The sequence below is a fragment of the Lactuca sativa genome, chromosome 1, assembly GCF_002870075.4.
Source record: "Lactuca sativa cultivar Salinas chromosome 1, Lsat_Salinas_v11, whole genome shotgun sequence".
Taxonomy (NCBI): Eukaryota; Viridiplantae; Streptophyta; class Magnoliopsida; order Asterales; family Asteraceae; genus Lactuca; species Lactuca sativa.
The window spans coordinates 149849986-149877425 of NC_056623.2; the positions used below are offsets into that span (position 1 = coordinate 149849986).

The window sequence follows — 27440 nt, forward strand, 5'->3', positions numbered from 1 at the left end:
GTGGAGTTGGAAACGTGAACGAAAATAGGAATCAACCACCTGTGGTTGAGTGAGTGGCTGTTGTAGCAGCAACACCTGAACAAATTACAATGGTTGGAGTGCGAACCATGATTCAAGCTATGATGGTTGAACAAAAGGAGGAAATGAGACAATTGTTGATGAACAACAGGAGTGAACCCTCAATACCAGTTGAAGAGCCTGAGCTGAATGAGGGGCAATCAGAAGAAAGGAACTATAGTGGGACCATTGGTCAAGCCAACCCACCAATAGTTCGCCGAAACAATCAGGATGGAGACAATGATGGACGTGGATGCAAGTACAAGGATTTCATGGCATCCAAACCACCATGTCTTTATGTGAGCCTGACACCGGTGCAAGTCATGGACTGGATCTCTGAGATGGAGACAATGTTTGAAAGTTGCGAGTGTAGCAACAGATAGAAGACCGCTCTTGCAATCCCTCTATTAAAATCTGGAGTACTGAGCTGGTGGAAGTTACTGGCTGGTTCGATGCCCAAGGGGGAAGCTAGCAAGATGTCTTGGGAAGAGTTCGTGGTGCAACTGAAAATGCAATACTGCTCTGAGCAAGATCTTTTGGAAATCAACAATGAGTTCCAGAATCTGAAGAAAGGAAAATTGAGCGTCACTGAATACGCTACGAGCTTTACGGAGAAGATGAAGCTTATTCCATACCTAATTCCAACTGAATTTTCCAAGGTCAACAAGTTTGCCAATGGATTACCAGCGGACATTGGTCCGATAGTCAAGCAAGCAACCACTCTGAAAGCCGCCATTTGGGCAGCGAAGAATGTTGAGACCCAAATAAAAGAAAAGGGTCTGGAAAGAGCTGAAGTTGGAGAGAAAAGGAAGCATGAAGGATCTTCAATAATCGACAAAGAAAGCAAATTCTCGAAATCTGGGGGAAGAGATGAAGCTAAGTGGTGTGAGAAGTGTAAGAAGAAACACTTTGGGAAATGTAGCGAGGAGATGACTTGCTACAAATGTGGGAAGACAGGGCACTACGCCAACAAGTGTGCACCTATCAAGAAGGTGTGCTATAGATGTAACGAAGAAGGGCATATTTCTAAAGACTGCCCAAAGAAAAACACACCTCCACAGCCAAGGGCATTCCACATGCTCCTCGATGAAGCAGAAAACGATGGGAGGATTAAGAGATGAAGACTTCATATTAATATATAAAGTCTGTATCAGGAAGCATAGCCTGTTAGAGGCATAGTATAGGGTGAACTTGAACTTTTGTGTAATAGTTTCAAGAAATAATATAAACCCTAGTTTTGTTATCTGATATGTTGAATGATTATATGATTTATGTATGGTAACTTGGTTGACTGCGAGACAATACTTGGGACGAGTATGAGTAGGTGAATGGTAGTAGAGATCTATACTACCGGAAGCACAGGACTCACGCTTAGATTAGGGAAAGTCACAAGGTTACCAAGAAGCAAGTAACTGATTCCATTTTATTCAAGTATGTCATTACCCTTGTTTCGGTAATGGCTAGTAGGATGATGGTTATTCCGACCCTAGTGGTCGTATCAAATTGAGTTCGACTACGATGAGAGATCATCAGGACACGACTCATCGGTCTATTACAATAAATAAAAGAATATATTTATCCTAAGAAGAAGAAGGAGTCCACAATAAGGATTTATTTTGTAACTTGAAGGTTTCGATTGAAAATCCAACATAGTGTGAAGAGCAGATGAAAGATTGAGCATCACAATTATTAATTAGGATGGAAAGTTAACGTATGGAATCATTGTTCAAGCCCTATTTCGTTGATGATATCCCGAAGCCCCGGTATCATTCCCGAGACCCGAAGCAAGTCCCAAGGCCCCGAAGATCCCGAGAAGTGAAATTCCCGAGCCAAAGCTCTACCCGCGAGGAGCCCGGTTTTTGTGAAGATCTTCCAGATCTACTGAAGAATACTACTTCTACAAGTCGTAGTGATGTCCGGGTATCGTCTAATCAAGTGAGTGTATAGTTACTTTCTTCTAACACATAAATATGAAGTATTTGTTGTGAAATACGTGCTATGTGTTTATATATTACTTGTCTATTTGAGATGGACATGGAATTGATGTTGTATACAAGTGTTAAATGATTTAAATTGTGTAAGTATTTATATTTATGAAAATGTTGGGTAGAAGTTGGGTAGATGGGATAGTTGGTGACTATGGAGTTAGTGCCTATTGTATAAACCTTGGCGACTATGGAGTTAGCGCACGTTGAGTAAACCTTGGCGACTATGGAGTTAGCGCTTGTTAAGTGAACCTTGGCGACTATGGAGTTAGCGCTTGTTAAGTGAACCTTGGTGTGTATGGAGTTACCGCCTGATAAACTATGGATTTAGTACTTGATAAATAAACTTTGGCAGCAATGGATTTCATGCCAATTCCTTAGGAATAAATGAATGAAGGATAGTTGGTTCTTAGGATAAAACCTTAAGAAGATAATGGGGATGGGTAATTGGGTTGATTGTTTGCTGATTAAATATAATAATTATATTATTGTGGGTTGAAAACCCTATATGCTCACCAGCCTCCCAAGCCTAACCCACTCGGTTTTGTTTTCATTACAAGTAATGGCATAAGGGTATAAGTTGGTGGACTTGACGAGAGATTTTGGATTATAGATCAGTAGTTATAAATAACTGTTGTAAGGTCTATTTTATATTGTTTATGCTTTTGGTCTGTATCAGAACATGACATCCCGAGGTTTTATTATTGAAGGAAAATACATTTTCTTTAATAAATGCTTTTGATAAATTCTTATCATATTTTATTTTGGGAACAAATTCCGCAACTCTTTTAATCAAAATATTACTCTGATTTTATAAAACAAAACATAAACAAATTGGTCTTTTTCTGGCCGTGAAATTTGGGGATGTCACAATGGGGATTAGTGTTTAGGGGGTGTGTTAAAATATCATCACTAGCCCAATTGAACCAATATACTATCTAGAAGAAGTTAACTTGTGATAGAATGCTCTGGAAGATTCTATAACGTTATGGAAGAATATGGAGGACTATAGAAGATGCCAGAAGACTATAGAATATTCTAGAATGACATGGAAGACCCTAGAAGGTCATGGAGCATCCTAAAAGATACTGGAAAGTCATAGACTTCTCTAAAACATGGTAGAACATTATAGAAACATATGGAAGCTTATAGAGCATCGTAGATAGTTCTGGAGTTATCTTGTAAGTAGTAAGTGTATAGTAGTATCTGAAAACTCCCTAATATGCCTATAAATAGGTGTAGAGCTCATTGGATCCAAACCATCTAAGAAAAAACTCAAAGTAAGGAAAGTGTAGTGGTATATCAAAGTGTAAGTTCTTCTCAATTGTTCGTGATAAAGTATTGTTATTTCCCACATAAAGAGTCATGCTCAATATAAGCAATGAATGGGTGTAGCCTTTTTATACTTGTTATTGCCACCCTACTGATGATGGCAGTGGAGTTGCCCATCTTAAACATATCATTTTGCGTCCAATTTTGTAATTGATAAATAAAATAATAAGGAAGATAAGATATAAGAATTAACTAGAAGGAGATAGAAGATGGTTATGGTCGTTAGTAGAAGGGAGATTGCAGAAATCAAGGAGTGGGAAAGTATTGGTGATATTGATATCGGTGGAACGTAACGCAACGATGGTGGTCGCAACCATCATACTAAATTTTTATTTTTGTAAAAGTAAAAGTATTTAAGTTGATTTAAAATTGGTAAAAAAAAATGTAAAGACTAAATTTCAGAAACGATCCACATGTTTCGTTAAATATTATATTTTTAGTCTAATTTTTTAATTTGTATCAGTTTTGTCCCTATTATTTGCAATTTTTATATAATTGGTTCATCCCCATTAAAATGGGTAAAGAAAATTTACTTATTTAATTATTGGGTTGTTAACAAAAACAAAAATTTATATCTTGGGTTAAATGCAAGAAACATCAATATACATTCATTTATTTGTTTACTATAGCATCTTACTTGTATTTCTTTCTATTATCACTGTTATAGCATTATATTCATATTTGTATAGTTAACGTAGTGTATTATAAAACAATTATTGAAATGTAGCATTGCACTTTGAATTTTTTTTTCTAAAGTGTTTACTTCAGATAATTTACCTGATTGTAGCAATCAAGATTGCTTTGTAATGACATGAGATTGTTATAGTTGGCAATATTTTTCATTTAGTATTTGCTTTCATTTATTATAAATTTATCTTTGATTGTGAATTTGTAGGTTTTAGTTTTTGGTTAAGATTTTTATTCCAAATTAGAGTTTATCGTTAGGATAAAAGAATAATTAACACCATAATAAATTTTGCTAAATAAACGTTAGAATATAGTACAAAACTATGACATCCCCAAAGTTCATGGTCCGAAAAGAGTTTTTGTTTATGCTTATTTAATTCAGAGTATTCTTCAAAATAATGTGTTTATGCGGAATTTGTCCCAAAATATGATTAAATCATTTCCGAATAAATGTTTTTCATTAATATTTTAATATTTGGGATGTCAAAACTGATATACAAAACATAAGCATAAACTGAATATTATGTGCCTTGCCACAGTCTTTTATTCTAGCGGCCTATACTCCTTAAATCACTCAGTGGATTGTTCCTTTGTACTGCTTCCTGTTATACATGAAACTAAGTGGGTCAAGCTTCGGATCCTGGTGAGCACATAGGGTTTGAACCATAATACTATAATTATATATTTTTCACAATAAGAAAATAAGTTGAATACCCATTCCCGTTATTCTTACCCCTAACCCTACGATGATGATCTCGTTGGACCTATCCTCTAACACTTGTTTTGGATTTGCTTCATTATTCGGGGCTACGACCCAATCACCAGTTTTCATGAGTTTTAGGGCCTTGGGGAAGAAAGGATTTGACCCTTTTTGGATGTGGGTGTTATGGTTTAAGTGATCCAAGTGTTCGATGGTATTTTCGGAGCCCAAGGGTATAACCGTAATTTGATAACTCGGTCTTCTATGCATTTTGGGTTTTGTTCAGGAAGTTTTAAGGCCATGGTGTATTATTAGGAGCATAGGGCTTCTTGCCACCTTTCAATGGATATAAAGAATGTCAAAAACGGAGTTGGAACGAAGAAGTTATGGTTGTTTGAAGTTTGAGTGGTTCGGGTGAGTGATCGTTGACTTGTTGACCAAGCTTATTTAAGGCTCACGGCGTGAGCATAAAGTTCTCACGACGTGGGACGCACCTGATGCTCCAAAACCCTTATTTTCGAGTATATAAAGGTAAAGGATGATTAGGGTTGCTTCTCCTCAGCCTCCTTCACTCCCAAGACCTCTGGAAACCCTAATCTCAGCCTTCATTGAAGTCCTTGGTCATTTTTAGTGTTATTCAAGAGTGTTTGGATCTTTGGAGCTCATTAAGTGTAACAGCCCAGATTCCCAGGTGTTAATTATTATTGTATTTTGGTATTTGTGAGGAGACTCGGCGAGTTAGAGCCCAAACTCGCCGAGTAGGATCGCGATTTTGGATGCGGGTTCGCATCTGGACTCGGCGAGTCCAAAGAGTGGACTCGGCGAGTCCATGCTGTTTAATGAAACCCTAATTCCCTGGGTTTGGAGCCTATTTAAGGGCACTTATAGCCACCCATTGCGGCTACCAGTCCCTTGAGAGAACCCTAAGAGAGCTAATTCGTTTTGGGAGAGAGGAAGTCATTTTTGGGCATTTGTATTCCTTGTATAGCTAGAAGAAGGTGACAAGAGCAAGGAGGAGGTGAGATTCAGCAGATCCAGAGTCCAGAGGCTTCATTTGGAGGTAATAGTTCGAACCTCCTTCAGTTTTAGGGTTAATCTTTAGAGTTAGGGTTTTCTAACCCCCTTTGGAGAGTGATTATGAGAAGCAAATGGTCCCTCCTCAATTTTGTGCCTTGGATCTGGACTCAAAGAGGTCCAGAGACCTTAACCCTCGGAGCTTTTTGGGTTATTATGGAGTTATTGGACCTAGGTGGTCATTTTTGGGACCAAATCTCCTATTGATGCCTTGTGGGGGTTATTCAAGCATCAAGTTTCAAACTTTACGTGGCATTCATGCTTGGGAAGGCTAGATCTATGGTTTAGGAAAGCAGATCTGACCTCAGAAGGTCAATAGAGTTTGTGCATGGCATGAACTCGTCGAGTTGTTCTTGAGACTCGGCGAGTAGGGTCAGGGTTTCACGTAAAGTGTTCAGCGAGTGGACTCACCGGGTTCGGGGATGACCCAGTGAGTCAGGGAGAGTCATTAGGGGGCTGAGTCACGACTGAACTCGCCGAGTTGTTCTTGAGACTCGGTGAGTTGAGTCGTGGTGGCCCCGCGATTCATGTCAGGTGGAACTCGTCGAGTTAGGGAAGTACTCGACGTGTCAAGAGAGGATTCGAGGGAGTCAGTGAACACGTATAGACTCGCCGAGTCGCTTTAGTGCACTTGCCGAGTCCGATCAAAGTTGACCATTGACCAAAGTTGACCAGTGTTGACTTGACAGGGTTAGTCAACCTTAGTTGTGAAAGTGTTAATTAGAGATATATTGTAATATAGGAGGATTATAGCTCGGGAGATCGAGCACGAGTGATTTCAGGGATTTGCGAGTTATCGAGATATACGAGGTGAGTCTTCTCACTATACTTAACATTGAGTAGGTAACTAGAGTTATGTGATACAGTGTTTGTATGCTATATATGTGTTATGTGTTGCATTGCATTATAGGGGTGAACAAAAACCAAACCGGCTAAAGAAAAACCGATAAAACCGCAATAAACTGCAACCGAAAAACCGAAACCGATGCAAAACCCAATGGTGCGGATTTAATTTTTGCAAAAACCGAAGGTCAACGGTGCGGTGCGGTTTTTATCCAAAAAACCGGTCCGCAAAAACCGAACCGCACCGCAAGCATGTATATTAATAAATCAATTAATATATATTATATACATGCTATTTAAAATACTTATAAACGATAATATATTTATTATATGTTTACTTTGTTTTTGTGTAAGACTATATGGGGTGCAAAACAAATTTTCTATTGTTAACCAAATGTACTAATCGACATGTGTAATAAGATTGTAACAAATTAAGACAAAGTTAACCAACCTTTGATTATTAATTAGTTTGTGAGAGTAGTCACATGGTCTTACGCTTTAAAAAACCGTACCAATAAACATAAAAAACTGCATCAAAGTTTAGACATGGTTTAAAACCGAAACCGCACCGATACAAACCAAAACCGCATTTAAAAACCGTAAAACCGAACCGTTGCAAAACCGCACCCAACGGTTTTAAGAATGCAAAAACCGCACCATACGGTTTGTGGTTCGGTTTGGCCTTAAAACCGCACCAAACCGCACCATGCTCACCCCTATTGCATTATTCTATGTGATTTATGTTGTGCATGTTTACAGAGTTAGAACCTGAGGGTTCACAGAGTTTGGGTGCACGGACCCACAGAGTTATAGCCTCAAGTGGCTAATATGCGTTATATTTGGTATTTTGGGGAACTCACTAAGCTTTGTGCTTACTGTGTTTGGTGTTATTGTTTCAGGTACTAGTGATGACCGTGGGAAGGCGCCGGCTTGATCTGTACACATGCACGAGACTTATATATTATGAGATCTTGGGATTCTTATTTGGCATGGATTGAGTTTAGGACAATGATGTTTTTATGAATATTAAATGAACTATGTTTTTGTAAATGCGAAAAATTGTTTTGAATTTTACGGTGTTACAAGTTGGTATCAGAGCCTTGGTTTGAGGGATTCGGGTACAGCTTCGGGAGTATTTGAACTCAAACTGAGGATTTGGAAAATACTTTCAAAAGAGAACCAAAATTTTCTAAAAGAAGTAAAAGGTTTTTAGAGAAACTCAGAGCAGAAACGTGTGTACGATCAGTCAGCGCCCGAATGGTGATTTCCCAAAATACCCTTATATTATATGTTTATGAGATTGATATGATGTATTCTCTAGCTAGAGTGGGCTAGGTATTCCTATTAGGACTAGAGTGCCCTGATTTGTGATGACTTAGCCTAGGGAGAGGTGAGCTGCTATGAGATGCTTGAAAGTGAATAGGTAGCAGCGAGGAGCTTATGAGAGGTCTGTTAGAGAGTGATTAATGCATAATAGAGTACTTGGAACTTGGGATCCGAAGAGGAGGATTTGGAGTGTATACTGAAACGGTGCGGACAGTAGTATTGGGCCCGTACTACTGAAAGCACCGGGGCGGTGTACAGTTCAACAAGAAACGGTACATTTTGGTAATTGTTGATGATTTTTCATAATTTACTTGGGTATATTTTCTCAGGTTAAAATCTGAAGTTGCTCAAACAATGATCGAGTTTATTAAGAAGATTGAGATAAGTCTGAAGAAAAATGTTCGAAAGATCAAAAGTGATAATGGATCTGAGTTTAAGAACAAAGTGTTGGATTCATACTTAACAGAAAAAGGAATTCCGCATAACTTCTCTTCGCCTTATACACCACAGCATAATGGTGTGGTTGAAAGACGAAATATGTCACTTTGCGAAACAGCGAGAACTATGTTGACATATGCGAATCTTCCTCAATATCTATGGGCTGAAGCAGTTTCGACAGCCTGTTTCACTCAAAATCGATCTTTCATTCATTGTCGATTCAATATCACTCCTAAGAATATATTAAATATAACATTAATCCTTGAATCAATTCTCTCTAAATATCTTAATAGTAATTGTTATTAGTTATGTGCATTGTGTTAAACCCATGCAGATTAAGAAATCCTAAATGTAGTTCATTAGACAACCTTAAATAACATCACAATAATGCTAGGCATAGCTAAAACCTAATTGGCTGGTATATTTCGGTTATCTTTCTTCCACCAAAAGAAGTTATGTGTGTAGAGTGAGCATCAACAACAATTCCATTGTTATTTCACAGACATATTTAATCGAGCACATGGTGTGCATTGTCACATCGAACATTGTATCGATTCAATATTTGTGTTGTTACTTCTTAAACCAAAAATCAATCCACTGGAATCATATCTTGTTGTCATTTGGACGGATTGATTTGAGATTATTAGGTTCCACTGTATTGGAATTGACATCGATAGATTCCAGTTTCTCCTAACTCCGATTAGGAGGAGCATCGTATACTAAGCATTTACAATAATAAGCATTTCGGTTATCATATACAGAGGAGATCGGATTGCTATTTGGTCAACAATCGCTAGAGGGTGGAACACCGAATCTGCTGAAATAAACCTCTGACCTAATAACGCCATAACCATGTTGTAATTGTGATAACCTTCAATCGATTACTAACATCAGAAAAAGGAGAGAGCATAAAACTTGTGTGAAAGCAGTCCATGATTTCACGTTTCGAGCGGTTTTAATTCATAAGAAAGCATTCGGATTCCCATGCTTCACCGTTGGCATCCCACATCAATGGAGTTGTGAACAAAAAATGAAGGTTATAAGTTTGGCATCCCACATCGCTGGTGGGAGAAAAAAATGAAGGCACACATATCTAATAAAAGGAGACTTAGGTTCCTTTAAAAAATCAAACCCAACTACTCAGTGGGCTAACTGGTTCTTTTGAGCCCATGGTTAGCTGGACGAATTTGGCCCAATTTGGGAGTCCGAGTTAGACTGATTTGGACCGAGTGGGACCGGTTTTGACCGATATTGACCAAGGCTGATTAATCGGCCGCCGATTTTTACAACCATGATATATATATATATATATATATATATATATATATATATATATATATATATATATATATATATATATATATATATATGAGTTGCTGCTAATGTGTTACCAAAGTAATGTGTCTAGAAGCATGGGAATCACCTAGCAGAGTCCACTCATCCCTCTGTGCAAACTATCGTTAAAGGGAAAAAAAATATTATCATCAAATGATAAAAAATTGTTCTTTTTTAAGAAGGCACACCTGATTAATTAAATTGCTGAAATATCACATGAAAAAATTTATGTTATTGATCACTTAAAAATTTGGCAGCAGCTTACACTGAAAATTCTCTAATAAATAAAACATAGTTAAACACAATCTATATGTAATTTATTATTATTATTGTTATTATTTTTTTTTTTTGGTTGGTTGGATGGAATGACCAAGGAACAAGATGGAACAAAAAGGATGGCGGAATATGAAAGGTGAATGTAATGAGTCCACTTACATTCCATGATCTTGTTTGGTTGAAATGTAGGAAAGAAATGAACTTCCAATAAATTCTTCCAACATAGTTGATAAGCCCCAATCATAGTAAGTCCAAGAAATCCAAGAATAGCCCAAAGTGTAATGTAACTTCTATCTGGTATATTGGTCTTTTTAGGATTTATGAATGCTATTGGCTGTTTTGTTATGTGGGAGCACTAACCGTGTGCCAGGTCTGTTTTTATTTGCTCCTTGAGGTTTTTGTTTAGTAGCTAAGAATTTATTTAAAAACAAATTATTATATACAGATATATCCAGATACTCGGTGCTGAATGTTTAATATAGAGGTCTGGTCTTCAATGCGTACAAACTCAACAGCAATGGTTTTCATGGTGCTGCCTGCATTCTGAAATTCATTTAAAAAATATATTAGGGGTTAATTAAGCTTATAAGAACCATCAAACATATTCTTTCATGGAAGTATTTGATATATTAAGACATCCCCTTGTGCATTTATTTATTTTTCTTCAAGCACATAAATCACTATACAAACATGAAGGATAACATTCATCTTTCCAGTCATTTTGAAAAGCTATCAAATACATTTTTTCATTGAATCTTGACAAATTTCTGTCAATTTAAAGCGCATCAAGCATATGTATGGAGCTTGAGAGGAATTTCTGTAGACATATGATACGAAGTATGGGAGGCAGATGATGGGTTTTTTAAGACACACAAATTATAGATAAAAACAGAGCAAAAGGCAGGGGATGGTGATTTTGAACCAACATTTAAGGGGGGCATTACAACGGTGTTTTGGATGATAATTTATGCAAGACATTGATGTGTTACTTTCTCTTTTCTTTTAAGAAATATATATATACAATAAGGTCAGTTTATTAACAAAAATATGTGTCATTGATGTGATCAATCCTGTTGTGCAATTGGCTGTGTGTTTTTGGCAAAGTAGATAAATATGTATGAATTAAAATGATCCAACTCTCTGGGACAAAACACCACCAAAATAAAATCACCTTTCATTAGTGTTAGAGAACATTAATAAATAAATAAAGACTGCTTAGAATGACAAAGCTGTAGAGCCACAAGTGTATGTCTGTTGAGTGACAAAGCTTAGCCTTGACTGCCAGCTGGAAATTATTTATTTATGTGATGGAAAAAGGGTTTTTGGGATATAAAAGTACCTTATGTGGCATTCTCTGGTAATCCAGACTTCCTTTGTGATAAAGCTTTGAAGTACAGTCGAACATCTAGTGAAAAGAAATAGATTAAAGTTTTTACAGTGATTGCAGAAAATCAAAACATGAAATCTTTATAACAAAAACACTACAATTTAGTTATTATCAACTTTTTTAGATTAAAAATAATACATAGGAATTCCATCTACCTTTGGAATTGGCGCCTTCTCCTAACTGATAATCATATCCTAATGAAACCATATTAAAGAAAGAATTGCAAAATCTTCTTTTGCTTAGGAAGTATGCTCCTGTTGTTGGCTCAAATGGAATGAGATCTCCACCGATGATGTGATTCCATGACTTGTAATAACCCAACACATCTTCATCTTCTTCTTCTTCTCCATCATCATACACAAAACTCACCCCACACTCCTTAATAACTGCATCACCATCATCATATTGACTCTCATTCAGTGTAATAGTAACATGGTCACCACATTCCATCTCATTCATCCCAAACATCCAATGGCTTGAGAACGTCAAATACATTCCACCTAGATAGACTACGTCAATATAATGGTGGTATATCCAAGTGAGGTTCTTTGTAATATTACTAATTATGATCACTGGAATATAAATGAACACATTTCCTACAGAACCAAGACCCTCATCCAGAGCAAATCGAGATGTCAGCACACAGCAGAAATTCAATCCTCTAAATGTGTTAGGAGATGATGGGATTGTAAATGATATTGATGACCATGTGCATCTATCCGTAATCCAACTCGGCAACTCTTCGCCTTCATAAAGTGTGCTGAATATTCCAAATTCATAATACATCTGCCACATACAACCACATTCAGTAATTGCTACATTAATAATATATATATATTCACACAAAGACAAATAATTATCTAAAGCAAACCTGGATTTCAAATTCTTCCTTTTCTCCGAAGATTGTCGCAGTTCCCACACGCCTTTTGTTAAGGATATCTGGCTTAGTCCAGCCCAAACTACGTAATACCTTTTCCTCAACACCTGCCATTGGTTTGATTTTCACCATGCCTTGAAGCTCAAAAGGTGAAGGTGGTAGCCTATCCCATTGTATCCAGAGCTGAAGTGGGGAACTTTCTGGATCAAGTACAAGTTTTTGCAGCATAGGCTTATCAGAATAGAGGTTCAAATTTGTGAGTGTATGTGGAGGATGTTCGACTGTAGTCAGCTTTTTACAAAATCTCATACTAAGTGTCTCAAGCCTAGGAAGACTTCTCACACAACTAGGGAGGGAAACGATAGGATTTTCATCTAGATATAATTCCTTTAACATTGACAGGCAACTAAAGTCCATGGGAAAGGATTCGGTTGACAAATTATTATTAGCAAATGACAAGCTAACTAAAGATGTCGGTAAATAGATTGTAAAGAACTTTGAATAATTTGGTATAGCCTCCACAACGGTAGATGGAACGACAGATGAACAGGTTGATGTGTGTATATCTACAATCCCAATTCGAGATTCACCAAGATTACAACCAACTAGCAATAGTGTTTTAACTTTTTTTAGCATGCCTAAGCTTCTTGGAAGTTTTTGAAGCTTGCTGCAGTAGCTCAGATCAACGAAAAAAGTTCAACACATTGCTCAATTGATTCACAAACATCAAACAAACCAATGCAACCTCTAAGTATTAACTTCTCAAGTACAGGGAGGTGGTCAAAGCCAACAAGACTACGAAGTTGTTCACAAGAACTTAAATTAAGAATCTTCAATGATCCAAGCAACCATTTGTCTTTTGAGAACGATCCAATCCATTGCTGAAATTGAGAAAATTTAGAATAGTAGTGAATTTATCTACTTGACATAGAAAAGTAATAAATGGAGACAAGTTACCGTTAGCCTCCTGTGAAGTCGTTGTGGATAGCTACAACAAATGCCAAACGATTCAATATTGCTATGCGACAGGTCAAGAACAACCAAATTCTCCATTGGTAAGTCCGATGGTATAAACTTCAAAGGGAACCCATGCATACACAACCATCTTAATTCTTCTGGAAAATTCTTGTAAGAGTCGGTTATTTGCACATAATTGAGTTGTAGAAGCATTAGTCTATCCATCTTACTCAATGCATCTGTTTTCAACTCAAGTGATCCATGTAACTTCTCTTTCACAAGCATTCTCATGTCAAGGGTGAGGCCTAGAACATTTTCTGTAGCCTAAAAAGAAAGGGATATGCAAAAATATTTTAGAATGTCATAGCCATATATATAAAAATACAAAATGATTAGAACAAATAGACATGACCTATTACCTTTTTTTGTTTCAGCACTTTGAATGTCTCCTCATGACACCATAATCTACTTCGTTCCCCGGGCTTATCAGGTGATTCTTCACATATTAAGAATCTTTCCATCTCTTGAACCAATTGATGCATCATCAATTCATTATTCCTTCTGTAACTAAGAAGACATCTGTCAATAAGATTTGTGATCCCGGATTTGGTTTCTATATCACAAGCCTTTAATATTGTTTCGGTAACATCTTTATCCAAATTTAAACACATCAAAAAATATAACTATTAGATGATTATGATGAAACATATTGAAATGCATAAGGAAAAGATGCTATTGAGTTTCATGCACTAATTTATCAATATAAAAGGAGTAAGGAAATATGGATTAGAAAGTAGTTACCTGCCATTTGCATCTTTCCCTTTTAAATCAGCAACTTCTATAAGCGCCTTCTTCCATCTGTCCATCTTTTGAGCCCATTGACTTCTTTTATTTTCATCTGTCTCTGCCTCCATCTTTTGTCTATGCTTAGCCATTGCATCTCCAAAGCTACTTTGTTGTTTCCTGACATGGGTGGGCTCCACATGATAAAAGATGGGAATTACAATATGTTTGGATGTCCTACGTTGCTCAAGGATCAACACAAGTTCATCAAGACACCATGTGGAAGTAGCATAATTCTTGGACAGTACGATAGCAGAAGCCTTGGATGATTTAATCGCACTCTCCAATTCTGGTTTCAGATCTTCCCCTGTTTCAATCTCTTCATCATCCAAGAAGGTAGTGATGTTGGCATGCATGAGAGCATTATAAAGGTGATTAATGAAACTATTACGAGTGTCAACACCTCTGAAACTTATAAATACATCATATGCACGACCATGAGTTGATGAAGAAGATGAAGATCCTTCTGAAATCTCATGGAGTTCAACCATTATGAGTTATGGGTTGGGGAGCCTTCACCCTTCCCAACAACCTCTGAAACTCAGTTTCCTCCAGACATCATCAGAAAGTAAATAAGTGCGTTCTGAAGCTTTAGATCCCACGCTTTCCTTACTTGTGCCTCAATCTCAAGATCCCATACGTAATGTCTCTATAGTCTACGTAAAATCAAAAGTATTAATACCTTATGCAACTTAATTCTCATCAAACAGTTTAAACCCCTAAAATAACACCTTATAGTCTTCAAAATAAAAACTGAAGTGTTTAATAAACTAGACAGATGCACCTCCAACTTTGCTGTGTGAATTAATATGATTCAGAAACAAAGAGTATATATGGCTATTTGAATTAATATGCTTATATCAATACCGTATGCAACTTAAGTCTCATCTAACAATTTAAACCTCAACAATAGAACATTATATCTTTATAATAAAAAATTGAAGTGATTAAAACCAAAAAAGAATTAAGTTTATTGACATGATTGTTTAAAGAGCCCCAAATTAGCAACAAAAAGCTTTTTCATATATGAAATTATTTATCACTAGATCTAGTATAAAATATCAGCATTAGTGAGCTTTTTTTAAATTTATATTTTTTAAATTAACAAGCCACACCATTATATATTTGCTCAAACAGACAAAAACTTAATGGCTCTTTTAAAAATAGATAAGCTCTAAAAAAAAGCAAAACCATAAAAGACCAGGTCACATGTTTCAAATATATGTATTAGTCTATTGCTATTAGACTAGTCTTTATAGTATATGGTACCAAAGTGTAACATTGTTTTAGTATATATATTCCTTGTATCTTATTCACGTGAATATACAATTTTACCAATTACTAAAGTCTGATTTGGTATCAGAGCCAATTCACCCTAAACCTAATTTGCTGCTGCAGCCGTCATTCTCCTTCCAGAAGTCGCTGATCACCATTGTCTTCTTCCTCTACCTGTTCATAAAATCAATACAAGATAAAGATGTCAACCATCGTAGCTTTTACCCAAGCCGACAAAGCTGTTCACAACTCACATAAGTTTGGTTTCAAATTATCCTCGACAAATTATGGGTTTTGGAAAACAATGATTCAACCCTTTCTCATAACAAACAATCTATTTGGTTACATTGACGGTACTGTTTCTTGTCCTTCATCTACTGTCTTATTGGCTGGATCTTCCTCTGATAAAGACAAGGAGCCGACTGCTACCACACAAGTCAACCCGGAGTATACAACATGGGTATCGAATGATGCTCACGTCAGGATGATAGTTCTGTCCACGATTTCTGAAAGTGCTTTTCAACATGTTCAAGGAGTAACTTCTCGGGAATTATGGTTGGCTTTGGAACGTGCTTATGCTCCGCACACTGCTTCAAGGGAATACACATTGAAGACTCAGCTACTGAAGATACAGATGAAGCCTGATGAGTCATCATCAGCCTACCTTACTAGAGCTCAAGAATACTCGGATGCCTTAGCCAATATAGGCGAACCCATGAAAGAGAAAGACGTGGTCATGCTTGTCCTATCCGGTCTCCGTGAAGAATACAATGGTTTCAAATCAACCATTCTTGCCCGTCAAGTACCCATTGCTTTTGTTGACCTTCACGCTCTACTGCTAGATCATGACTATATGATCTCAAAAAACTCCATTGAGGTTAACCCTGCGCAAGCCTTTACTGCAGCAGCATCCATTCGCAAACCGGTAACCACAACCGGCCCGTCACAGGTCTCTACAGATGCAGTTCAAGCCATCCAGCAACTTGCTGCTCAGTTAGGCTTTCAGTTGCAACCAATTGGTTCCCAACAGCCCCAAGCACACTATACAAATCGGTCTCAGAACAACCGTGACCGGACTCAAAACAATCGGTCAGGCAACTCCACCAACAACCGAGGACGTGGGAACTACAACAACCGTAATCAAGGCGGAGGTACTCGTAATCAGTTTAGTTGGGCATCTAATCAAAATACTGTGTATGGCACTTGTAACAGGTGTGGTATAGGGCATGTACCATCCCAATGCCCAAACCGTGATCCCAGTACTTTCCGATCGAGACAAGCACCATCTGCCAACTTTGCTGATTCCCGCTCCCAATCTTCAAGCACGTGGCTTCCAGATACAGGGTCAAGTCACCATGTTGCATCGCACCTCTCTAGTTTTGACACCTCTGAAGCCTACTATGGCGAGGATAATCTTCATGTTGGTGACGGTAAGGGTTTACCCATTTTACACATTGGATCTTCCCGCTTTTATTCACCTAACAAAACATTCAACCTTAAACACATTCTACATGTTCCAGCCATTACAAAAAATCTCCTTTCTGTTCAACAGTTTTGTCACGACAGTAATGTTTATTTTGAATTTCATTCTACCTTTTTCACTGTGAAGGACACGTCTACACACAATATCCTCCACATGGGTCCAAGTAACGGGGGTCTATATTCCTTCAATCTTCCAAGAGTTCAATCTAAAGTATCCTTCTCTGCGCGTGCTTCTTCAACTACATGGCATCACAGATTGGGTCATCCGTATCCACAACTCTTGCAGTCTATGTTTTCTAAGTTTCGTTTACCTTTGTCAAACAATTGTTCTAGTATTTCTTGTGATTCATGCTCTATTGGCAAGTCTTCAAAACTTCATTTATTACCGTCTAATATTAAAACTGCTCATGTTTTGGATCTTGTCTTTTGTGATGTTTGGGGCCCCGCTCCGGTTACATCGTTCGGTGGTCACCATTATTTTCTATTGTGTGTAGATCATTTTACTAGATTCATGTGGATATTTCCTTTGAAACAAAAATCTGATGTTTTCTCAACCTTTAAGCAGTTCCTCCTTATTGTTGAACGCCAATTTACCACCAAACTTAAATCTGTCCAAACCGACTGGGGGGGTGAATTTCGAAACCTCTCCTCATTCTTTTCCACTCTCGGCATTATACATCGCCTCTCTTGTCCATATACAAGTGAACAAAATGGCTTTGTTGAACGTCGCCACCGCCATGTAGTCGAAACCGGCCTTACCTTATTAGCCAAATCCAACGTTCCACAACGGTTTTGGCATTTTGCTTTTGACACCGCCACTTACCTGATAAATCGTATGCCCTCACGGACAAACTCCAACACCTCCCCTTTTGAACTTGTTTTCGGTCGTCCTCCTGATTACTCTTTTCTACGAGTGTTTGGGTGTCAATGTTTTCCCCACCTACGTCCTTACAACAAACATAAAATGGACTTCCGCTCAACATCGTGTGTGTTTCTCGGTTATAGTACCTCCCATCATGGCTATCGATGCTTTGATCCACAAACCGATCGCATCTATATTGCCCGTCACGTTCGATTCAATGAACAATCATTTCCCTTTACCATCTCTACCACTCCTCCAAGTATTTCACCCTCCACCGAGCCATATTACTCCTCCTATCCCGCTTCACAACCAGTTGCCAACTTAGACCCGTTATCTTCCACTCCGCTCCATCCCATCCAGGAAATCCCACCCCTACCTCAAACCGACCCACCACAACCATCACCCTCTACGCAATCGTCTCCTTTACCGACCCAAACGTACTCCCGTCGACCAACAACACACCAACCCACTACCTTCACCCCTTCCGCCTATGACCGGTATACCCATACTCAACCGTCTTCCGGTCCTTCTGATTCTGCCACACCGACACCACCAATCATACCACCCACATCCAACCCACCACCTCGTACCCGTCCACCAAACTTAAGACCGACTCCTAAAGCAAATCCCAAATACGCTGCCACCTCCTTTCACGCCCATCCCACCGTCTCTCCTACCGAACCCACCTCCTTTACCGTTGCTAACAGCTATCCCGAATGGCGTCAAGCCATGGCTGACGAGTACTCGGCACTCTTAAGAAATGGCACATGGTCTTTAGTACCACGTGTCCCGAATACCAATGTGGTTGATTGCAAGTGGGTCTATAAGCTAAAGCGTGATCAACGAGGGGCTATCAAACGTTACAAAGCCCGATTAGTGGCTAAAGGCTTTCGCCAACAACCGGGGGTCGACTATCATGAGACTTTTAGTCCTGTTGTGAAGTCTACAACCATTCGTCTTGTTCTCTCCTTAGCCGTCGCCCAGAATTGGCAGTTGTGCCAACTTGATGTCCAAAATGCCTTTTTGCATGGCGACTTACGCGAGACCGTGTACTTAAAGCAGCCACCGGGCTTTGTTGATCCACACAAACCGGATCATGTGTGTCTTTTACATAAGTCATTATATGGGTTAAAACAGGCTCCCCGGGCATGGTTTCACCGTCTCTCAGGTTCCTTACAGGATCTCGGTTTCAAGGGTTCCAAAACTGACCCTTCGCTCTTTATCTACTCTAAGGCTGGCACACTACTCTATATGCTTGTCTACGTTGATGACATTATTTTGACAGGCAATAATCCAAAGGCGATCAATCATGTGGTCCACAGTCTTAGTCTCTCTTTTGCAATCCAAGATATGGGCAGACTCTCTTATTTTCTGGGGATTGAAATTATTCCACGAGGAGATGATATTCTTCTCTCCCAGCAAAAATATATTTTGGAGTTACTCGAGCGTGCTAATCTATCAAAATCCAACCCTATGCCTACACCGATTGCCACCAATGCAAATCTTGCCCTTGGTGATAGCCCTCCGCTTGATGATCCGGTAAAATATCGGCAAATTGTTGGTGCTCTCCAGTATGTCACTTTATCTCGACCTGACATCACGTATGCTGTCAACAAAGTGTGTCAATTTATGCATTCGCCTACGGTAAATCATTGGTCCACCGTTAAGCGGATATTGCGCTACTTGAAAGGAACATCGACACATGGTCTCCTAATACAACACCACTCCGGGACTACTCTTCATGCTTACACCGACTCCGCCTTCAATAACCTCAGTGCCTTCTCTGATGCTGACTGGGCTGGTTGCCCGGATGACCGTCGTTCCACGGGGGGATATGCTATATACATAGGGTCAAATCTCATTTCTTGGTCTGCACGCAAGCAGAAAACTGTCTCTCGGTCCTCAACGGAGTCGGAATACAAAGCATTGGCTGACACGGTTGCTGAACTCACATGGTTACAAACATTATTAAATGAACTCCGAGTTCCCATGAAGAAAGTCCCCACACTATGGTGCGATAATCTAGGAGCAACGTACCTTTCAGCAAACCCAGTATTCCATGCACGAACAAAGCATGTTGAAGTGGATTTCCACTTTGTTCGGGAAAAAGTTGCTCACGGGAGATTGTCGGTTCAGTTTATTTCCACAGAGGATCAGATCGCAGATATCTTTACAAAGCCTCTGTCTTCTCAAAGATTCCTAGATTTAAGGAACAAGCTACAGGTCGCTCACCGGCCTTAGCTTGCGGGGGAATATTAGACTAGTCTTTATAGTATAAGGTACCAAAGTGTAACATTGTTTTAGTATATATATTCCTTGTATCTTATTCACGTGAATATACAATTTTACCAATTACCAAAGTCTGATTATTGCAAAAGAAAACCCTTTCCATTGCACCTTACCAAATCCAGTGGTGTCTACCTTCATTTTGGATAAATTTCTCATTTTTTAGTAATAAAAATTCACCTTTTATATTAACACATCAGTGGTATCATACTGATCAATAAATACATAAATTGGCCCCTGTCTAAGACAACTAAATGAAGGACTAGAACAATGAGTGTTCAGTAGGCCGTGTTTCCCCTTCTGGTAATCTAATCAGTTGCTTATGGATGGAATAAAAGAAGCATAAGCTTTGCTGACGAACATTGTAGGTGTTAAATTGACAAGGAATTTGACCATAACTTTACTGATTTAGAATCTGACACTCCTCTAGCAAAATCCTAATTTTGGAATATAACACCCAAAAGTACTTCACGAAAACTGAGATGTCTTATAATCTAGTTTCAATAGTTCAGAAAGCTTTACAGAAAGGGTGTTGGAGTAATTCAGAAATAATTGTTTTAAATTGGCTTGTGTCACGTGTTTTTAGTTTTGAATAAATCAAAGCGATGTAGGCTGTTAAGTCTGGGTCTTATGCCACTAGGGTAGTTGCAGTCTTTTTAGCACTCGTTGAGTTTAAATAGCTTGTTTAGAATGTATGTTGAGTTTATCACCTCCCCTTTCAATTCAGTAAATAAAAAGCATTAAGCTTTAAGTATTGCTTTGTTCTTGCTCTGTTACTGTTTCATTGCCATAATCTTGATACAGGCTTGTGAAAAGCCAACATTTGGTATCAGAGCGAACCTGGTACATGCCCAAGTATCAACCCCGAAAAGAAGAAATGACATGCGGCACCAGCAATGGGAATGGTGACAAAGACGGGCAAATCACACTCCACTATCCGATGTTAACAAGAAGCAACTATGGGGCATGGGCAATAAAGATGCACGTGTTTATGTTGGCCCAAGGTGTTTAGGATGCTGTAGAACCCATAACACCCAACACCCTTGTTGAAGCAAAGAAGGATACCATGGCCTTGGGTGCCATTTATCACGGAATACCCGAGGATCTGCTCATGACATTGGCAGAGATGAAGACTGCCAAAGAAGCCTGGGAAGCCCTTAAAGTTATGTTTGTAGGGGCAGATAGAGTGAAGGTTGCCAGAATTCAAACACTCAAGGCTGAACTCGAAGCCATGAGCATGAAAGAAACGAAGAGTGTTGATGACTTCACCGGAAAAGTCATCAACACAGTCAGCACATTACGAACCTTGGGAGAAAAGGTACAAGAATCTCAAGTGATGAAGAAGTTACTCAGGGTGGTGTCGTCCAAATTTCTTCAGATTGCCTCAACACTCGAGCAATTTGGAGATTTGGAATCAATGTCCGTTGAAGAGGTGATCGGAAGACTCAAGGCATATGAAGAGCGCATGAAGAGGACCGGTGAAAGTGACGATCGAAAACTCCTCTTAACTCACAAAGAATGGTCTGATAGAAACAAAAAGAAGTCAGAAAGTGATTCAAAGCAGAGATCAAATCGATGTGGATTTGGTGCTTCACGTGGTGGTCGTGGCAGAGGTAGAGGAAGAAACAGAGGAGGTCGTGGTGGCAGAGGCGGAACGCATCACCAAAAGGAGAGCAATTCTGGTGCATTGAGTAGTCATGATAAGAGTGACATTCAGTGCTATAATTGCAAAAGTGTGTGCATTATGCATCCGAATGTAAGAACCCACGAAAGGAACGAAGCCACGAGAATAACCTGGTCCAAGAGCATCACAATAATGAGCCTTCCTTGTTACTGACAACATGCGAAGATGAAAGTTGGGTATTTCTGAATGAAGAAAATCTCAGTCCTCAATTGAGAACCCATGGAAATTTGAAGAAGTCGTCTTGCACATGGTACCTGGATACAGGTGCTAGTAACCAAATGACTGGAGACAAAACCAAATTCAGAAGTTTGAATGAATCAATTCATGGCTTTGTGAAGTTCGGGAATGAATCGAAAGTGAGAATTGAAGGAAAGGGCTCTATAGTTTTTAAATTCAAAGATGGTGGGCGTCGAAAATTGAATGATGTATACTACATACCTGATTTATGTAGCAACATCATCAGTCTGGGTCAATTAGCAGAAGGGGGAGATGAGATCAAGATTAAAGACCCATTTATATGGGTTCATGATTCAATTGGAGAGCTACTCATGAAGGTTAGAAGATCAGCAAACAAACTCTACAAAATTGAGTTAGAAGAAGATACTGCAGTGTGCTTTGTTGCAGAAGTTGATGACCCAACCAGGCTATGGCTTAAACATTTGGGGCACATAAACTTCAATTAATTAAAATAGATGGTTGATAAGAAAATGATAGAAGGAGTGCCATAGTTAACAATCCCCACACAACTCTGTGAAGGTTGTTTAGTGGGAAAACAAACAAGGGATCCATTTCCAATTCAGACGAACTTTAGAGCAAAGAAAAAGCTTGAATAGATCCATGGTGATTTATGTGGACTACTTACTCCTCCAACACCCTCTAGGAAGAAATACTTCATGTTGATGGTTGATGATTTCAGTAGAGTAATGTGGGTATATCTGTTAAAGTCAAAGGATGAAGCTCTACAAGGGTTCAAGACTTTTAGAAGCAAAGTAGAGAATGAAGCAGGGGAGAAAGTTAAGGTGTTCAAAACCGATCGCGGAGGAGAATTTCTCTCAAATGAATTCACTAAGTACTGTGAAGAAACCGGATTGGAAAGACATTACACGTCTCCCTACTCTCCACAGCAAAATGGAGTAGTAGAGAGACGTAATCGAACTATATTGAAGATGGTGAGATGCAACTTGAAGTCAATGTCCATGTCTAATGTATTGTGGGGAGAAGTTGTATCGTACTCTGTTTATGTCATAAACAGAGCTCAAACTAAAGCCTTGAAAGAGATAAATCCTTATGAAATGTGGACTGGAAGAAAGCCATATATAGCACATCTCAGGGTGTTTGGCTGCGTAGCTCATATGAAGATTGTCAAAGGGTATTTGAAAATTTTGGAAGCTAGAAGCATGCCCCTGGTACATCTCGGTATAGAAAAAGGGTCAAAAGCTTATAGGCTTCTGCACCCTGGGAGGTTGTACATAAGTCGAGATGTCATATTTGAAGAGAATCGGAGTTGGACATGGGAGAAGAGCATAAAGATCAAGGCTATATCAAGTGTAAGCTTCACAGTCGCCGGATTTGATTTAGTCGGAGAAGTCAATGGCGAAGAAAAAGAATGGGTACCAGACTCCCCGGATCATGAAAATGGGTCATCATCTAATTGGGCCGACAGTGTGCAGTCTACTGTCTCGGGTCAACCACAAACAAGCCCATCGGGTAATCCAACACCGTCAAATACCCCAAATACCCCAGTCGCACAAAACTCTCCCATTACGATTGATTCATCGACAGCGACTCCGAACACAGCTTCTAGCTCTACGGGTGGTGGTGCTCTAAAGTGGTTCAGGTCTCTTACAAATTTGTACAAAAGCACAGATAAAATTCATATACCCCGTGAAGATCTTATGCTGGTACGAAGCGATGAAGAACCTACATCGTATCTTGAGGCTAGTAGGAAAAAGGAGTGGCGAGAAGCAATGGATGCAAAATTAGCTTCAATCGAAAAAAATTACACCTAGAGATTGGTTGATCTTCCAAAGAATCGCAAAGCTATCGGATTGAAGTGGGTATTCAAACTGAAGAGGGATCTAAGCGGGAAGATCGTCAAGCACAGAGCCAGGATTGTAGCGAAGAGGTATGTCCAAAGGCATGGGATCGATTATGATGAGGTATTTGCCCCATTGCCTCATCCTAGCCCTAGCAGGTTCAAATGGTTGGAGGGTTCACCATCTGGATGTCAAATTGGCATTCTTAAATGGAAACCTAGAAGAGGAAGTTTATGTTAGTCAACCTGATGGTTATCAGAAGAAAGGCCAAGTTCACAGGGTGTACAAGCTATCCAAAGCCCTTTACGGGCTCAAACAAGGTGTGCCCATGAGTACTCTGTCTATACCAAGAGGTATGATGAACACGTCCTGATTGTAGGAGTGTATGTAGATGGTTTAATTGTCACAGGGAGTTGCCCTAAAAGTGTTCAGTTGTTTAAGAAGGAGATGAACACCAAGTTTGAAATGAGTGATTTGGGGTTCCTAACTCACTACTTGGGGATTGAAGTGAACCAAAATGAAGATGAGATTTCACTAAAACAAGAATCCTATGCCAAGAACCTGCTTGTCAAAGCAGGTATGCAAAATTGTAATTCTACAAAGACTCCTATGGAACACAAGCTCAAGCTCAAGAAAGAAGATGAATATGAATTGGTGAACCCCACTGAGTATCGAAGCATAGTTGGTGGATTAAGGTACCTAACTCATACCGGGCTAGATATATCCTTTGTTGTTGGAATTGTGAGCCGTTTTATGCAGAAGCCATCTATGAATCACCTTCAAGCAGTAAAGGGTATATTAAGGTACATAAAGGGCACTTTGGACATTGGGTTGAAGTACTCAAAAGGAAAAGGAAATGTCACACTTAATCGGTACACTGATAGTGATTTAGAAAATGATGTCAATGATCGAAGAAGCACAGGGGGCACGGTGTTCTACATGAATGGAAACTTAATCACATGGGCATCACAGAAGCAGAGGTGTGTGACACTATCTACCTGTAAAGCAGAATTTATGGCTGCAGCCTGTCAAAGAATTTGGCTTAGAAGACTGATCAGTGAGATAACTGGACAAAAGATGCCACCTGTTGAACTGATGGTTGATAACAAATCCTCACTATATTTAATGAAGAACCCGGTTTTCCATGGCAGAAGTAAGCACATAGATATCCGGTTCCACTTCATCCGAGAATGTGTTGAGAATGGGGACATTTCGGTCACTCATGTATGTAGCAAGGAACAGAAGGCTGATGTTCTGACCAACTGGGAAGATTGAAGTTTGAGGAGATGTGAAGTCTCCTTGGAGTAGTGAAGGTATGATTTCTGAATTAAGGAGGAAAATGTTGGAGTAATTCAGAAATAATTGTTTTAAATTGGCTTATGTCATGTGTTTTTAGTTTTGAATAAATCAAAGCTATGTAGGCTGTTAAGTCCGGGTCTTATGCCACTAGGGGTAGTTGCAGTCTTTTTAGCACTCGTTGAGTTTAAATAGCTTGTTTAGAATGTATGTTGAGGTTATCACCTCCCCTTTCAATTCAGTAAATAAAAAGCCTTAAGCTTTAAGGATTGTGTTGTGTTCTTGCTCTGTTACTGTTTCATTGCCATAATCTTGTTACTGTTTCATTGCCATAATCTTGATACTGGTTTGTGAAAAGCCAACAAAGGAAACATCACCATGCAATTTAGTGTTACTACAAAATGTCTATATATGAGACGTAAAATGTGCTTTCATAATTCATAGTTACCTGCCTACGCGATAACAAAGAGGTCTGAAGCGGCGACGATACAAGACGAACAAACAGCGACTAGAAAGGAAAACGACTGAAAATTAGAAAAGCGAACGGCGATAAGTCTTCAGGCAAACGGCCAGTCAACAAGGAAGGGAGACGACAAGAGACGAGAATGTTTTTCGGTTCACAAGTTTTCTTAATATAGTATCAAGCAGGATGAACATTAACGTTGGTTGCCTTATCCTAACTCAATCGTAAGGTGCTTGTTGAATGTTGATTCTCTGCTAATAGGTCACGTGTTTGAGTTTTTTTATTTATTTATTTAGTGTACGTCCATTTTTTTTACATGGATTAAAAAATATAATGTATTCGGATTTTACCCGCCCCATATACCCAGCCCAGATCTAGGTCCAAGTCCCCTAAGTAGTTTTTTACATCTTCACCTTAAAATTTAAATTCATTCATGAACTTTGCTTTTACAATGTTGTTATTATAGGTTTAACTGATTTTTTAACATTTCTTATGATTTAATACTGAAACCGGATCGCAGCCATTAAATTTCTTTTTTTAGATTTTAGATCCAATTTTATTTTATTTTAAGAATTTTGTACCTACAACTTACATTTTTCTCATTGGTAATAACATTCATTTACTTTTACCACTTTTTATGAAATTAGTACAATTTTTTTAAAGAAAAATTCCAAACTTAATTTCAGATTGTTTATATATGTATTTTAAACCTTTGTTTTTTTTCAAATAAATACATTTTACATGTTTTTATATTTTTTTATTACAATATTGTTTTTTACAAGTTTGTTTTACATTAAAACATAATATTTTTTTCACGTATAATTAATACATCTTAGTTATCATCGTACAACGAATGAGAAGGTAAACGGGCAACAAGTTATGCCGCTAAACCTTTTTGTATGATAAAATCAATTATTTTGAAGACTACATCCATAGATCTAGGGGATATAACATTGCTATGTATGATCAGTTGTAATCTACTAAGAAATTTCACAACATCCGGCGCAAGGAAACCAAACGTATCAAATGCAAAAGGTATGAACACGTGTTGATTTACCAGATTATTGTTTTACATCTTTGTTTTTATGCATTTATTTATGATATTTTTTATGCTTTTACAAAAAAAATCAACTTTAATTTTATGTAACGTTAAACATTGGTTTTCTTTGGAAAATTACTTTTTTTGGCAATCTCTTTTATAATTTATTATTGACTTTTTAATTTTCGTTTTAACAAAAAGAAATATAAATTATTTTTCTACATTTCTATAACATTTTCTTTTTTGAAATATAATCTTTTTTCAACTTTGTTTTTCAAAATAGCTTTTTACAAGATTTTTTATTTTTTAATTTAATTCTCTTATAATTTTTTATATCTTCGCTTTATGCATGTTTAAAAGAAGTTTACAATTTAACATAGAGTCAATATATAAGAATATACAAGCTCAATTAAATGATGAAAAAAATCACAACTATTTCCATATTGTATATAGCCAAAGCAACCTTATGGAAATTACTTTATAATCTTTGTCTACATGTTCTATATAATTAAACCTAATACTAATATTATAATTGCACCCAACGAGCTTATACATACATGTTCTATATAATTAAACCTAATACTAATATTATAATTGCACCCAACGAGGTTATACATTCTAGTAAGATATACAATTATCAAGGTTGATGAGACAAAATGAGTAATATTTTTAATACTATTTTATTAATTACCATTTTGTTTATATTTATTGTTTGGCAGAGGATAAGTTAAATGAAGACTTTGCAAGTGGTGTATCTATTTTATCATAAAAGTTACACCACGAGTTCGAATCCAACCTGCTTCATCTTTTGCCTAACCCAACTTTTAAATTTTGCATATTTCATCCCGTATCTATATTTTGTTTCATATTTGGTGTCATTCAACTTTTTTTTTTTAATTA

The 27440-nt window shown here is 38.1% G+C and overlaps 3 protein-coding genes across 3 annotated transcripts; 1 reads left to right on the forward strand and 2 right to left on the reverse strand.

The window, feature by feature from the left end:
* Positions 1–10408: 10408 nt before the first annotated feature.
* Positions 10409–13914, reverse strand: LOC111915728 (uncharacterized). Its single transcript, XM_052766780.1, has 6 exons — positions 13694–13914; positions 12312–13598; positions 11579–12226; positions 11393–11458; positions 10513–10596; positions 10409–10462 (listed from the first exon to the last, which is right to left on the reverse strand). Exons 2-6 carry the CDS (start codon positions 12951–12953, stop codon positions 10409–10411), a joined length of 1494 nt encoding a protein of 497 aa, XP_052622740.1. The 5' UTR covers positions 12954–13598; positions 13694–13914.
* LOC111916299 (disease resistance protein RUN1-like) lies at positions 12995–14608 on the reverse strand. Its single transcript, XM_052766783.1, has 4 exons — positions 14076–14608; positions 13694–13853; positions 13275–13598; positions 12995–13198 (listed from the first exon to the last, which is right to left on the reverse strand). The coding sequence occupies exons 1-4, from the start codon at positions 14606–14608 to the stop codon at positions 12995–12997; spliced, it is 1221 nt and encodes a 406-aa protein (XP_052622743.1).
* Positions 14609–21088: 6480 nt separating this feature from the next.
* Positions 21089–22389, forward strand: LOC111916312 (uncharacterized). The gene is made up of 2 exons (XM_023911957.1): positions 21089–21755; positions 21899–22389. Exons 1-2 carry the CDS (start codon positions 21089–21091, stop codon positions 22387–22389), a joined length of 1158 nt encoding a protein of 385 aa, XP_023767725.1.
* The last annotated feature ends 5051 nt before the right edge of the window (positions 22390–27440 follow it).